The sequence below is a fragment of the Columba livia genome, chromosome 3 (genome assembly GCF_036013475.1).
Source record: "Columba livia isolate bColLiv1 breed racing homer chromosome 3, bColLiv1.pat.W.v2, whole genome shotgun sequence".
In the NCBI taxonomy this organism is placed as follows: domain Eukaryota; kingdom Metazoa; phylum Chordata; class Aves; order Columbiformes; family Columbidae; genus Columba; species Columba livia.
The window spans coordinates 74,663,742-74,679,736 of record NC_088604.1 but is presented as its reverse complement, the minus strand read 5'-3'; the positions used below and the strand labels follow the sequence as shown (position 1 = coordinate 74,679,736).

General features: G+C 40.3%; 1 protein-coding gene across 3 annotated transcripts in view; it reads right to left on the bottom strand.

The window, feature by feature from the left end:
- KIF25 (kinesin family member 25) overlaps positions 1–14,793 on the bottom strand; it is a 41,966-nt gene extending 27,173 nt beyond the window's left edge. For 2 of the 3 annotated variants that reach the window (XM_065057669.1, XM_065057670.1), the window contains exons 1-7: positions 12,375–12,572; positions 11,481–11,546; positions 8,607–8,723; positions 6,374–6,512; positions 3,976–4,079; positions 2,613–2,701; positions 1,051–1,093 (exon numbers count right to left, since the gene is read on the bottom strand). In XM_065057669.1, the coding sequence (XP_064913741.1) occupies positions 1,051–1,093; positions 2,613–2,701; positions 3,976–4,079; positions 6,374–6,512; positions 8,607–8,723; positions 11,481–11,546; positions 12,375–12,557 (741 nt within the window). In that variant the 5' untranslated portion in view covers positions 12,558–12,572. Of the gene's footprint in view, positions 1–1,050; positions 1,094–2,612; positions 2,702–3,975; positions 4,080–6,373; positions 6,513–8,606; positions 8,724–11,480; positions 11,547–12,374; positions 12,573–14,663 lie in introns of those variants that run through there. The other variant, XM_065057672.1, reaches the window with a different exon arrangement.
- Between the last annotated feature and the right edge of the window lie 1,202 nt (positions 14,794–15,995).

Sequence of the window (15,995 nt, the reverse complement as noted above, 5' to 3'; positions counted from 1 at the left end):
TCATAAGTAAGCAGACACTGCTTTGTCTGCAAATATATAGATATATATATCATATTCATATATCTGTGAAATAATCCGAAACCTAAATATTATCTAATTTATCAGGTCAGAAATGGTCGTGGCTTTTTATAGTACAATAAATGGGTAATGGCATCCAGGGTACTACATCTCCCATTACAGGTCCCTGTTTTTTATCCCCTGACATATTTACTATTTTTTAGCTGACTCTTCATATGCTCCATTAGTTCCTAATTGCAGATATATATATCTAAAAGCATCCACATCTACTTTATGCAACTGAGATCTGCTTAATTAAGCTATAATTTGGAAGATTTAAATGCATAACATACTGTAGGTCATTTCTGCACTATTTTCAGCACTACACTATAGAAGACAATTTGGCTAATCACCACGTAAGTAACAGTGAGCAGCCAACTAAGAACTATGGTGGTTAAGAAAATTAAAACCCAAGTTAATACTTTGACTTTAGGTCACAGTACTGTGCTTTTTTAAGTTTTATATCTTGGTAATGGCCTCAATTAACGCTGTCATCTGGATTTGCAAGCTCAATGCTCATTCTCCTTCCTCCGATGGATCAATGCCAGGACACTTTAACATGCTTGAGTGCAGTACCACGCAGGCTGTTGTGGTTCATGAGATATGATATTTCTCTCCTAATCCATTAGTTGTGTTGCAATAATAAAATTAAAAAAAAAAAAAGCCTGACATAATATTAGAAATAGTTACAGTAAATACAAGTGGGTCAAAGGGACTGACTGCAGGAGTCTGCAGCGGTTTGACCTGCACAACCTCCCGTTCATGGATGACTGCACCAGCAGAAGCTCCAAGGTGTTACTACTACAAAGAGTCAGGATGAAAACAGCACAAACCGCCTGTTGTTGCTCCCATGGGTGATCAAAGCTGGATGCTGATTGACAAGAAAGTACCTTATTTTGGTTTTTTTTTTAAACCCATGGTTGACATGTGCCTCTTTTTCCCCCTTCCTAGTATCTGTTAACATGCTTTTGAATTTCACCATCAAATACTCACATCATCAACTGCATGTGCCACTTTTTCTGAAAAGTTCCTTTGCCTGTAAGAAAAAAAAACCAACAAGCCAATAGGGAAAAAAAAGTACCTTTCAAACCATAAATGTTCTGTTTAGCTCAGGAAAGTCAATACTCAAAATGTCTGTGAACTACACATTGTCTGAAGAGTACCTTTCAGAATTGCCATTATTATTGTACCAAATGTACATACTAACACCACAGCTAATTATGAATAAAAAAAAATAAAGCGCAAGCAGCCAAAATAATCTGCTTAAAAAAAGAAATTTAGAACAAACCCAATGAAGACTAATTTGCATGCAAACCATTCTATTATTTTGAGACTGTAATGTGATCCTGTAGCTAGAGACTTTCACTATATAACACTGAAGTGAAAAACACCCTCTTTTTAAGTATTTGTCCTGGATCTTGCATCCATTACTAGCCCAAAAACTGAGATTGCTAAGGTGTATAAACTTGTCCATGTGTGTGTTTTCAGAATCACACCCTAGTTTTCTAATTAAATTTTATTTAAATTACTTTTTGATATATTAAGAAAAGTTAATTTTGATGATAGTTTGTTTGGCCTAGTCCATCCTGTTCTACACTGCAATTCAGCACCTGGTTGCACTCACTGTTCCATACAGCAACAGAAACCTTGACTGTGTTCTTTCCCAGGTATATCAAGGAAAGGTTAATGCAAGTTCCACCTCAGGCTCCTTGAAATTTATTTTCTGCTATTTTTGATGCTGTTTTCATTAAAACAATTCTATATTTTTTAAAAGATTTGCCAAAAATTCATGAACTTTAAAACACTGAATGTAGTCTTTCAGAATTACAACCCAGCCAAAGTAAAATAAAGCCCCAAATCAGTTATTTACTCACGATAATGTTACTGGCTTCTAGCCACCCACCTAGTTTTCCCCTTCTCTCTTTGTTTGTCTACTTTTCAATCACTACCTTCTTTCATGTTAGTCATCTACAGAGAATTCAGCTTGTTATAGCACATACTTGCATCTAATCCCTCTTTTCCTTTCGAATCTCGGAATGTTTTGCCACTTCTGTTACAGTAAGTGTGTTATAAATTAGGGATGCAGAGCCAAATTATACTGAAATAGAATTACCAGTGCTTGTGCTGACAGCAAATCTGTTCTATAGCATTACAAAACAACTGTAATGCTGAGTATGTTCCTCTACCCAAAACTTCTGCCAGTTACTACATTACTGTATCCCAGAATTTGTATAGGATAGTGAATATACTCTAAACTGATTGCAGCTGTGTTACTTCTGCCAAGCCAGGGATAATGCTGGCTTGGCAGAACAGCTACAACTTTCTGTTCAGGTGGATATACTTTTAGACAAGGAGATGAGATTGGCTAAAGTCAATTTAGCAGGAGAAAGAAAACAGCAATTAGTTTTTGAGATACCATCATTGTTCCCCCCCCGCCCCAACACGTAAAAACAGAAAAATCAAGAACACAGTTGTTCTCACATACATTTAACTACTGTTTTCCCTGTATATTAATTATGAGTCAGCTAAGATGTAACACAGACAAAATAAATCACCTCTCTTGTGATATTGAATGTCCAGCAACAGTATCAAAAGGTAGTAATGGTCGGATCCTGCAGTGGACTCTGATATTTCCTCTCAGTTCCTAGGATTAAAATGTTAAGATGTGTTTAACAGAAACTACTGTAGAGGACAAATACACCGGATTTTGTGAAGCAGACACAAACATGCAGGTGTTTACAAAATCACAGCCTAAGACTCTGTAGGGAGAAAACCAGTATCAATATCATTTGCCTTGAGAAGTTAGGAGAAAGTACTTGAGGAAGCCTGAGCTCTTCAGAGCTCTGGAATGGTGTAGCCCCCTCCAGTCCATACGGGAAAAAAAAAGGCTTTAAATCTGAGCCGTTTTCCTCTCTTCAGTCTCCTTCCCCTCTTTACTTGAGCTTCTTCAGATGCATATATTAATTTAACAGACAAGATTACACACTCCATTTTTCCACCAGCCCTGAGGAAGATGTGAATATAAAACATTTTGTCCTTTTCCTCTCCACTGTGTTCACATACATGACTAAAAGTGCAGTATCTCATTTTTCTCTGCAGGCTGTTTCACATTTCAGTTTGTCTAACCTGGTGGTTTTTTTTCCTTTTTGTTGGTAATCAGTTGTTTCGTATCAGTGAAAACACGTTGTCTGTGATGACTACTGACCACTGGCACTAAGTTCTGACTGCCTTGGAGAATATCTTTTCAGTAAGCTGCAACACAAGGCAGAGATTGGAAGGCAAGTACTTTTTAACAGAGAGTTTAATTTCCCACTAAGAAAAACTTCAAAACATGTTGTTTGAAGACAGTGTGTGTTTCTAAAAATCAGATTCTGAATCGAGCAACCCAAAACTAGTAATTTGGTGGGGGTGGGGAGAAAGAATAAGGTTAACGTACAAGAAAAACCCCAAGACATTAACCCCAGACAAACCATCACTAATGGCACAGGACACAGCCAGAAATATTTGGAAAAAAAAAAGACGACCAATTTCGAGTTGATAATTTTAAGAACTCCAAAATAACTTAAGAAGCTGCAAATTTAGAGAAGAGTAGAAGAAAGAAGAGAAGGAGAGATAGAAGGGAGGAAAGAGAACAGAGAGGAGAGGACAAAGAAACTCAAGTTTTGTCCACTATTCAAAATGGATGATACTCCTTATAGCAATATGTTGCACGAGTGGATTTAGAAGATGCTTGCATAAAAACAATGGGGTGGGGTTTATTGTGAGACAAATGTGCCTCAGCAAATAAATGTATCATATATAGACAGCTCTGGGAGGTGATATATCCATGAAAAGTATATTCAGTTGTTTTATTTGTGAGGAAATTATGAGCATAATTACAACAAAATAAGAAAATGTTCTGTTATTAAATGTACTTACAACTAAACTGTTATGTAGAGCTCTCCTCTTCTGCTTTTCTTTCTCATATTTCTCTGTCACCTCTTGTAGAGACTGCTCAAGATCAAAAGCTTTGATCTGAAACACTAGAAAAAGCTGTTTCAAAGAACTAAACTCTGCGACTTTACAAAATTAGTTTTCCAGTAGCACTTCATGAAACACGAGCATCAACCTTTTTGACTTCTACCAGACTTCAATTATGAAGGTTAGTTCCTGATTTACTAGACATCTCTGAAAAACCCCATCATATTCCTTGCTATGTGATGGCTATGCAAAGTTACAGATAATTACCACAGCTATACATGTGAAATCTTGACAACCAATCAAAACCACAAGATATTTAAAGAAAGTTCAAATGTGTCAGTTTAGTTAAAGTAATGCTATCTGTCACTGAAGCTTGAAACCTAAACTTGAAACACCGTGCTTCTGGATGGGGCTGTCACTTACAAGGCTCATATAACATTTGCAGATTATTAGATTCATGCCAGCTAACTTTACAAGAAGGTAACATCTCATTTATCCTCAGCCTCATTTACAGTGCTACGAAGCCTGTAGAACAGCTATAAGGTTCCCCTTTAAGACAGGTGCATTTGCTTCATGGGTAGGATTTCACAAAAAAGATGGATCTTTCAAACCTCTGTGACTCTCCTTCACAAAATTGAGGAGAGTAATATGGGTCATCATAAAAGCCTCCTGACTTCACAAATGATTTTATTTTGGCTGAATTACATTAACACTGAGTAGGCCTAAAACAAATGTACAGCCCAGAAGGTGCATAATGTGACTGTAAACTTGGGTAAAAAGCAAGCTTTTAGGAACCTCAGTGGGAAATCAATCTCCCCAGCAATTAGTGAGCAGTTTGAAGATGTAGAGTATCAAGCATTCAAAACCACAATCTGTGAGCTGAGTTAGCAGGATGGCCACCAGCCTTACTATCATGCTATCTTACAAAGAAAGGAACAGAAATAAAATCTCAGCATGCCACACATTCGATCTCTGACATAGATTAAAAATCAGATAACTTCAAGGGACGTTTGTCTACACTAGAAATTTCTCAGGTCATATTTCTGTATTATATTACCCACGCTGTTCACCTGCAGCTCATAATGTTTCTCCACAAGTGCATGCATGCAGGGAGGACAAGACAAGATGGATGGATGATAGCAGAGCAGTGGACGTGGTCTACCTTGACTTGGGTAAGGCATGTGACACACCTCAAGTGCCAAATCCAACCTTTTACCTGTTCATTTAGCCCCATGTTTCAATAACGGAAACATTCACCTTATTTGGGTTAATTTTCCACTTTGTTTTTTGCTTTTTAAAGATAACTTGATTAAGCATATGCTCTACATGGATAATACAGTAATCAATTCAATTTAAATCATAATTTAGTACATAACATACAGGGACAAGTTCTACAAACATCCATCACTGAGAATGCCATTCATTGCTGTTGACCTGAGTAGTCCCATCAGAACCAAATCAGTCACAAAATTAAATATTTAAACCAAAAAGTAAAGCAAGACAAAACCGTACTTTTTAAATGACAACACATGCATGTCAGAGCATCACCCAGGGACTCAGATTCTAAATCTGTGTGTTCATTCATCAAGCTACGAAGCTTAAGACAATTTAAGGCCTGTATGTGTCATGTGCTTCTCAGGCCTGGTAGGTGCTCCACCAGAATCAAGGACATTGAAAGCAGATGCAGAGATCCAGGCCAAGAGATCCAGGTGTAGGACCAATGCACTTAGTCCTCAGTGAGGAGGGCAGAGAGCGCCAGTGCACTGCAGGGTCTGCTTTATATGTACACATCAATAAGGAAGGACCAGAATTGTGAAACAGTAGTCTGTGTGGTCTTACTATCTACAGTGTAGTGAGTGGTACTCATTTTGATTTGGAAGTAAAATTTTTGCTGTAAATACACAGAAATATTAAAAATCCTGCCTGTCCTAATTTCAGACAGTATTTTCTGAAATCCCCCAAATCACCTGAGTCCTTTTCTGGTACAGCCAAAAGCAGACAAATCTCAGCTAATGCAACACATTCTTTATTCAGCTATTCTAAAATAGCCAAGATAAAAACCCTAGGAACTTCAGGTTAAAAATGTTACAGCTGAGCCAACTCAGCAGTAGTCTAGTAGCAGCTGCAATCAACACAAAAGCTAAACCCAAATTATCAGTCATAACCTCTGCAAAGTTATTTGTATTCTTTCTAACACTTCAGAACTGCTTGGTGCTCTAATGTCAAACACAAAACAAGCGCTACAATTTCAATGACACGTTTCTTAAAAATCAAACTCAACCTTTTAATGTTAGTAACATTTAACAGTGACATTGTTGATGCTACATATTTGAAATGGAAGTGCAATGAGCCTTACTTTGCATTGCTTCATTTTGCAGCTGTATCCCTTGGACTGCTGTCAAAAGTTGGTAAAGCCAAGTGTTGCTTTGAAGCTGAAAGTCTTTTGAAAGCTCAAGAGCAAATGAATGGAGGCTCTTCAGGTCTTGCTTAAGCCTCTTCTCAGAGAAAAGAAAAAATATGTTATAAAGACACAAAAACAGCAGTTAAGGAAGAATCAATATACCACCACCACAAATAATTACAGTGAGACACCGCAGTCAGGAAGAACCTTCTACTTGATGAAGGGAAGTCTTCAGGAGTATATCTTTCAGCATGTTTAGAGAAGGATCCTGCAAGATATGTCATTTCCTAAAGACTTCAGCAATGCTTTATGGATCCTTACCATCTTATGCTACCTACTTCGACCATAAAATAGCTTCAGGTATAACAAAGGCTCATTTTTATTTCATCAAACGAAAAAGAGTGTGTGTGGCATGTGTGTATTCTGTTCACTTATAAGACATATCCAGAATTAGCAATGAAAAATTGTGATCCATTCCACACTTGGATCAGGAGGCACGTGTTAAGCTTCGCTCTGAGTCACTTCTTTTAAAAGCCAGTTCTATGCCTTCCTATGAGAACACATGTATTTTGAAAATGTCCAAAATGTTTATTGTTCACAAAAGTATTTGTCTTATGGATATAACTCAGCATAACATACATGATGAGCATTTTAAATATTTATAAGAGCAGCTTATATTCACTTAAAAGTCCAAATAAAGTAAAACCACATTGATCTGATTTTAGGATTTGGAGACTTCTTGACATCTAAGTCTTGGAACAAGCATGTAAAGCCGTCTGTAAAATGAACTTAATAATACAGGGTGTTTCAAAAAGATGGACCCAATTTGAAATCACTATATCTCTGCAACCATGAACAGCTCATGAATGAAACTCTTACAGTCCATATAGCAGGAAGAGGCAACACAGAGTATTTACAAGAAGGTTACTAAAACTTGATAACTCATTAAACTGCTTGTAAATTTCTGTGTAATTGTAACGTGTTGGGTTCATCTTTTTGAAACACCGTGTACTTTAGCTCACAGAAGCATGGAGATGTCTCATTAGTCAGCCTGGTACAAAGTGTCACATGTTGTATTTTTCCAAGTGGGGTACGGACTTTGAATTAATCAACTAGTTTCAATGATAAAACAATCTAAACTAAAGGGAGAAAATCATTGCATTTCCCACCCTCAAAAGCCACAGAATATAACAAGGAAGAAATATTTTATTTTTCTTATTATGGGTATAGGACTACCATTAATCTAGACTTTTATTTGGGGAGCTTTGCTCTCTCCTAACATTCCTTGATTTCTGACCATAAACCATCTCAATCCACTGGTACTGCATCATAAGCAGTTCTGCCATTCTAGCTAACCTAAAAATTAAAATACCATCCCAAAATTTACTGAGCAGAATCCGTGTAATAAGAATAGAACAGAGCAGTTCATTTGGAAGGTACCTACAATAATCACCCACTCCCAACTATGCTACAATTAAGCTACAACCTTCTGCCTGTTAAGAATCAGTTTTTTTTCCTGAGATACTTCTCAGTCATTTTATGCAGGCATTCAGTGCTGTCCTGAGAAACACTGACATTCGTTAATGTCCCTGAAAGGAACTTGCTATTCAATGGAGTAACTTAAGGAGTTAAGTACTTCAACACAGGAAAATATTATGGTACCAATACCAGGAGAACAGTTCCAGTCTCTATGATGCAAAATTAGGACAAGAGGAGTGAGCATACAGCAAACTGCTCCCTCTTGTGAGGTCCCCCAGAGCAGAACTCTTAATGAAATTGATGGACCTCTCCAAAGCTTTTGTAAAGGATCTGCCCATCTAGTTAAAGTATATCACTGTTATTGTTTTTTAAGGGATGACTACTTGATAGTCAAGCCAGGGATTGCAAGGTTTTGATTACAAAATTATGTAGCTCAGGTGTTGATAGCAGCCTAGACATAAGATCCTGGCACTCAGAAGCAGCTGCTTTTACCAGCTCCTCAGGTGACTTTGCAGCTTATTGCAGCAAAACCACTACAAATTTTAAACCAACTCAGGCATTGTTACACTTCACTGCAAGCACTGCTGTCAACACAGTAAAACCATAGATCAAGTTCATATCTGACTATTTTCTGGGTTTTACTATATTTGATAAGCATGTGCATGTTTAGGGCACAGATTATGTCTACTTTATTATGAAATGCCTTTACCTTTATTGCTCCATGCAGCTGGGTTACAACAGAACTCCTCTGCAATTTCTGCTGCTGGCCATGAGCAGAGTAGAGCTGCAATACTTCACTAGTGCTTCTTCCAGCCAGCCCTTGATACTGTTAAAAAAAAAGAAGTATACGTGTATATATATATACATATATATAAACATGTATATATATACATATATATAAATGTGTATATATACACATATGTGTATATATATAAAGTTCTCACATGTGAAAGAAATAGCAGGAAAAGATTATTTTTCAAGAACTCTCATTTTTTTGTTACAGGCTTTAAGCTGAGACTGATTCTATACAGTGTTCATGTGTTCTTTTACTCTGAGAATCCTCAAGACTCACCTTACTCAGATGCAATATTTACAAACATTCATGACAAAAATGTATGCAAGTAACTCAGGGGAAACAGTATCTCTAATCATGTGTGAAAAGTTAAATATATATATAAGCAACAGCAGTACTCAAGCCTTATTGTTAAATAAGCTTAAGCTAGTTAAAACCTACATCTAATACGTTTTCCACCACCTGCACAGGTTCCCCCTGATTCCCTCATTTTCTCGACACGGACAATAAAAGCGAAACGGTCAATTCTACTGTCATAGCAGTCAGCCTCTCATCCATTCCACTATCAAGTTTATTGCAAACGCTCACTTGGCTTTGAGGTTTTCTCCATTAAAATGGTTTTAGCATTCATCAGAGTTGTTCGTAGGACAGAACTTGAAAATTTGTGCTCACACATGAGAAGCAAAAAACGGAGTACAAAACTTTTTATAGTCAGCTTTATTATAAACAGAAATGAAACTGAACTACTCAGCAGTGCTCTCCAAATCAGACCCATTCTGGGAGACTTGGCTCCACGTATTGAAGACAGCGGGATCAGGACCTCAAGGACTGCGAACAAAAAAAAGGGCTGTGCGGGTAGACAAACAAACTTCCAAACGTGCAAAAGCAAGTCTACAGAGAAAGCATCTGACTTCTTATGTTCTATAGCAACCCATACAAAGTGCTGTAAGGATAATAATATAGCAGGCTGCAGACAACAGTGGCAGTGCTGGTATTTGTGGTTGTCTTAAGGATATTAGCAAGGGAAGGTCTACAGCAAGAGATAACACTTTTATTAGACTGATGCGACCTATAGATAAACATTTACACTGCAAATCCTAATTTATGGCTATCCTCGTGTCTCCAAAGCTCCCTAACTCACTTCAGTCAAAACGAATCCAATTAGCTTTTACAAGTTAAGAACGAGACCTCTGTTAACCCTGGTCACTGTGACTAAGTTGTTGCAGCTCAATAATTCGGGCAGCTCCAGCAGCAGATCCGAAGGTTAGTGACCGATAGCAGAGGGCAGTTGCTTCTTTCACCATAACAGCTGCTGAAATATTGGCAGATATGGTGCAACATTGCACAACTTTAATATCATCTAATTAAAGCTACTATTCTTTTTAATAGATTCTCATTAAGGTAAAACTATTTCATGTCACTTCAGTTCATGTTTTCAGATTGTTGGGACAAATTAACCAAGGAGAAGTGAAAGTCTTTTAAGTGTGTTTAAATAACCGCCTGAATAGAAATATCAGCACAAGGTTAATTGCGAAGTATTCCAACCAATTATTTGATGTTGTTTCTGACTGATGGTGGTAACACTGCCACGCTCCTTAAGTGTCTGTAGGTGCTCGTATCTTCCAGCACATTTTGCAATAAACCGAAACAGTGCTGTGTTTGGAAAACAAGGCTACATTATCTGATACTCAAATAACTACTTCCTGCATCTGATGCACCTTACTAACTAAAATAATTTCTTGTGTTTGTGAGAGTAAAAACAAACAAACCAACCAAAAAACAAACCCAAACCAAACAAAAAATCAAAACAAAACAAAACCCACCAACAGCTGAAATGCTTGACCTTAAGAATTTTGGTAAATACTATAAAGCAGAACAAAAATAATAGAATCAGTTTCTGAGAATCAGTTACAGTATTCTTCTGTATAACTAGCAGAACTCATTTCAGATGTACCCTCTGCTTCCAGTCAGAAGCCCACTTTTATTCTCAGGTGTTAACAAACACAAAGGGAGGCCAAATGGCTATCCTGAGCTAACCCAGCTATTTAATGTTTCAGCCCAGATTAGAAACTCTTGGCCAACAGTCTCTGTCACAATTAATACGGCTGGCTCTGGCCTGGCAGTGTAGATCAATATTCAAAATTCTCTAAATCTCTGAGATCCCACCTTTGAAGACCCCAAACATCATCACAAGCTGCTCATTGTTTCAGTAACGGTCTAGGAAAAACATATCTTTCTATAGAAGGAAATGAGCGCATCCAGTTGTCACTGTACGCTCTGTGACGGACTTCTGCAACAGCGCAGCCTTTTCTAGACACGTGTAAGATCAGTGCTATGAAGACACGCCATGGGGCATCTCTCTACTCATATCGAAACGCCTTTCCTGTACTCCTGTACTTTTTAAAGGATCAACCTAGTTACGTCCAAAAAGTATTCCTTCAAAACCTGCCCTTGTCTTCTAGACAAGTAGAAAGCAATATTCTGTTTTTAATGCTTGCAGAGTCATTCCCTCAGTTCACTGTTATAAATTTTAAATAGTGGCAATTATTTAAATGTGTGTCAACTTCTAGTTACTTACTCAGACTATTTTTACTGCTACCATTTATGATTTTAAAAAACCCAAAAACCCCCCACGAAACAACAAAGACACACGGAGCCTTAACCCCTTCGTAGATTTCCCCAATAGGTAAAGAGTGCAAAACCTGAAAATAGGAAGGCAGATTTCAGTGTCTTTTTTATTTTTTTTCTCTTTTCAAAGTCATTATTTTTGGAAAAACAAACAGTAGTTACCTCTGCAAGTTTTAGGTGCAGAGCAGCATTTTCGGTTTCCAGGACAACAATTCTTTCTTCTTTGATCTAAGGAAGAAAACCCTCAACATTAAAAACTAAATAAAGACGAGGCTACTGGATGTTATTCCTTTTGGCAGTTTTCGCTATTACATTCCTCTGTTCCTCTGCTTTCTGAAGCCAAAGGACTACCTACCTACCCTCAATCTCCTCAGCACAGTAATATTTCTATACAAACTCTTAATATTCCTTGATTCCCTCTACCTTCTGTCATCTTTCCTGCTTGTGCAGCAATGCATGCATACAAAATTTTAGCTGCTTTTACTTTACAAAATCACCTCCTGGCATTTTCCAGACCTTTGGTCCTTCGAGAAGTGCATTTATATTTATATTTATATTTATATTTATATTTATATTTATATTTATATTTATATTTATTTATTATATTTTTATATATTATTTTATATGTATATGTTTTTATATATTTACTGATTTTTAAGTAACCGTACGGGTTTCCACAGCCCAGGCTGCTGTCAGGGCTCCCGAGGCAGCCGGACGCGCCCCCCGCCCCGTAGCCGGGCTAGGAAGGCCGATCACAACCCCGGAACCCCATTTCCAACGCAGCCGCAGGCGGGGCAGCCTCCCCGCCCCCCGTCCCGCTGCCTGCCCGGCCCCCACAGGCCGCTGGGTTTACGATTCTCGCCCAAATTTTAAGCCTAGAAAGAGACTTTCAACAGAAAGGGGCGGGGCCGGCGGGCCGAGGCGCTGTCCGTCACACGTGCCCCGCCCCCAGGCCCCACCTCTCCCCTCCTCCACCCCGCCATCGCGGGTCGGGGTGGCCCGGCTCTTTCCCCACCGCCCGCGTCCCCTCCTCTCCCCGCCCGCCGCCGGGCTCACTCGCAACCGCTGCTCCAGCTGCCGGAGGCGCTGGGCCCACACGGAGCCCAGGTCGACCCCGCTCCGCGGCCGCATCCTCCTCTCCCCGCTCCCGCGCCGGGTCAGAAGGGGGCCTCCCTGGGCTCTCCCGGGATTGAAATTGGCCAATGAGAAACGCAGCTGGGGCGTCCAGCCGGCTGCCATGGTGACAAGACCCGCCCGCGCTTCCATTGGCTGGTCGAGCGCCTCGTGCGCTCCAACCACCAATCCCCTCGCAGTGAGGGGGCGGAGGTCCCGCCCCAGTCGCCCCACAGGGCGTCAGGCTGAGCCGTTAATGAGCTCGCTGTAAGTACGGCCTGAGGCGTCCCGCCGTCTGCGGCGGCGCGGGGTGAGCGACCGCGGAGGCCGAGGGCAAGGACAGGGGGCAGCCTGCAGCTCCCCAGGCTGGTGTGGGGCGACTGGACGATTTCTCCTCAAAGCACCCATTCCTCGGGCCAGGGGGACAAGCCCCACATTAAGGTTCAGAAGCCACAACAAAGGACAAGGACAGAGGCCAGAGCTCCGCCGTTGGGTACAAGATTTCCCCCCTGAGCAGCTGGTGATGTGTGCTATGGGCTAAGGCTGCAACGGCCACAAAGAAGATTAAGGGATAGGAACATCTGTTGTACAGAGCATGCTGGGGGTGGTTGTGCCTGGAGGAAAGCAGGCTGAGCAGTGTCTGATCAATGTGCATAAATGCCTGCTGGGAGAGGATAAAAGCAACAGAGCCAGACTGTTGTGCCCAGTGACCAGAGAAGAGGCAGCAGGCACACAGTGAGACACAAAACTCCATCTGAACCTAACATACTTTTTCTGTTGTTGTTGTTTAACACGAGGGTAGTCAAACACTGGTGCGAGTTGCTCAGGGAGGCTGTGGAGTCTCCATCCTTGGAGATTCTCAAAGCTCAACTAGACACAGTCCTGGCAACTGGCTGTACCTGACCTTGCTTTGACCTGGACTACATGGTACACAGAGGTCCCTTCCACTCACGATTATTTCATAACTCTGGGAACAAAGCCAGTGTCTAGAGCTGGGCTTGGGACATGGACATGGTGTGGGAGTCCTGAGAGGCTGCTCCAGACAGGAGCTAGTCAGTCGGGCTATGGCTAGGGGTCTCCAACTAAGGTTTCTGAAGCCAATATCTGACATATGTTAGTAATACTATTTCGTGTCTACTGTATTGCACCGAAATATTGTCTTGAAAGCAGTCAGAATACTCTTTGGCTATTTAATGTGAAAGCATGCCAGTTACAATCACGTTAGTTTCTTAGAAGTGGGAAATAACACTATTTTTGCATTACAGTTTTAGTGTGGTGTTTTTTTGGTGTGTTTTTTTTGTGTGTGTGTGATTTTTGTTTGTTTGTTTGTTGAACCAAAGCCAACACCATAATTACAGAGGAAACCAGTTCCACAAAACAGCAAACTCAAGTTACTGTCTTCTGAACATGGCAAATGTGCAACCATACATGCAGTAGAAAATCCAAAGGCACACCGCAGTGAATCTCTCCACGTGCGGCACAAAGGGATAGCGACCCTTTACAGAGGAGCCCAGATGCAGCTCATCTCTCACAGACCGAACCAAACATCCCTGTGCAGCTCTGTCAACTGTCTTCAGTGATACTGCACCATCCTCCCACTAACTGTAGACTCAGTTTAAAAACCAAGAAATAAAAACAAACAAAACACCACCCCCCAAACAAACAAAAAAGCCCAAATACCGGCTGGGGAAAAAAAAAGAAAAAAAGAAAAAAAGAAGATTTCCAAAGTACTGCAGTACTGAGGATGTTACCAGATGTCGGCACTAAGTAAGGCAGACAGGATTTTATCAACATCAGCTATTTTGGGGGGAATATTTTAGTAGCTTGGAGGATGCGACTCACAATTCTTGACACTGAGCTGTGATTTTTATAAGTTATGCTTATCCTGCAGCAGCAATCAAGTCAGAACAATGTTATTTTCCAACATAACTCAGCTTTATCTCAGGACCATCTCTGAAGTGTAACGGTTGATCTCACCCGTACTGTGAGTTTTACCCACTATGAATGAGATTAAGAATCTGGTTTCTTTAGGCTGTAACAGAGAAGACTTAGTTTATTGTCATTGTGACTTTGAACTAGTGACCTAAAAGTGAGTATCTCAGGGCTGCTCTTACATAGTCATTTCTCTGTGTGCACCTGGAAGTTGGATAGTACTGAAAGCTCAATCCCATGTGTATTAAAAAAAAAAAAAAAAATATCAAAAAAAAACATCACAATATGACTGTGACTCACCATAAGAGCAGCAATTCTTTTTTTGGGAAACTTCCTTCTCTTTCCAACGCTCAGGAGAAGTTGTTTGATGGACAGGGAACAAAACAGTCTGTCAATGTGACCTAGGCAAGAAACAAACAAAAAATCCAGCTGTTTTCTGGAAATGCTGCAAGGCTGTATTCCCACACACTTTTCTACACAGCTTTGAAGAATCTTGTTGGTGGTTTTGGTGGTGGTTGGTTTGTGTGTTTTGTTTTTGTTTGTTGTTGTTGTTTTGTTTTTTTTCCAAACTCCTGCCAACTTGGTCCTGTCCTCCCCCTGCAAATGCAGAGCCGTGCCTTATTACAGATCCTTCTGGGGAACCAGAAGGCCAGAAATGTAATGAAATTGCCTAAATCTGCACTTTTCTATATTAAATTTAGCAGCAGTTAAATACCATAGTGGAATATATGTCTTAAGATACTACTAAGTAAACATTGTCTTGAATCCTCCTGACGCATTTCACAGTAACCCCAGTCAGGGAACCAACAAGACTAATGAAGTCCCAGTTTCAGCATTCCGATACGAGTTGTCCGTCACAGCATTCCCAAACACAGTTACTAGGAACAAAATGGGCAGAAAAGGACTTGGGAAGGACTCCAGGAGAGAAGGTTGCTGTGCCTCTCGTGCTTGTAGCGGTTCTTCGCTCTTGCTTAGATTGAAGAAATACCGTACAGAAGGACAACGGATTGATTCCTTTGCCTTCTAGACTACACATTCTATATTCGAAATTTAAACTTCTTTTTCTTGAGTCTGTTCTCCCAGTCAAAAGCTACAGCCTCCAAACACGGATAAAAGATTCCACTGAGCCATGCCTTGATGTCCTGGCAGTTTTGCCCTTGTAACACACTACACAGTACTTCTGGCTTTCTGTGGTCCCTTTAGCTCTTCCCTGCTGTCACACACACCCCTCTCATACTGAAATCTGGAATGCCCTCAATAGTGATTTTGAAAATTCCAGAGTGTAGACTCCACAGCTCCAGAGATGGAGATACCCAGCTGGGAAGAGATGTGGGTGGCTCTCCATCCTGGCTGCAGCAGAAGGCACCTACAGCACTTCCCTGGGGTCTGGCTCCCTGCCCAAGCAGAGCCTGAACTGCCATCGCCCATCAAGAGTCAAGTCCTCTGACCTTACCGATCCAGTAATAAAAGAGAGGTGCCACCATTCCCAAGTCCCTTAACTCAACCTTCATTCAAAACTACACACTGAATTTGAGTCCGCACCCTCAAACTTCCAGGTCAGCCAAATGGATTTTCTTCAGAGATCAGAATAAAAAGTTATCCTGTCTTCGTGTTCAAAATAAAGAGATCATA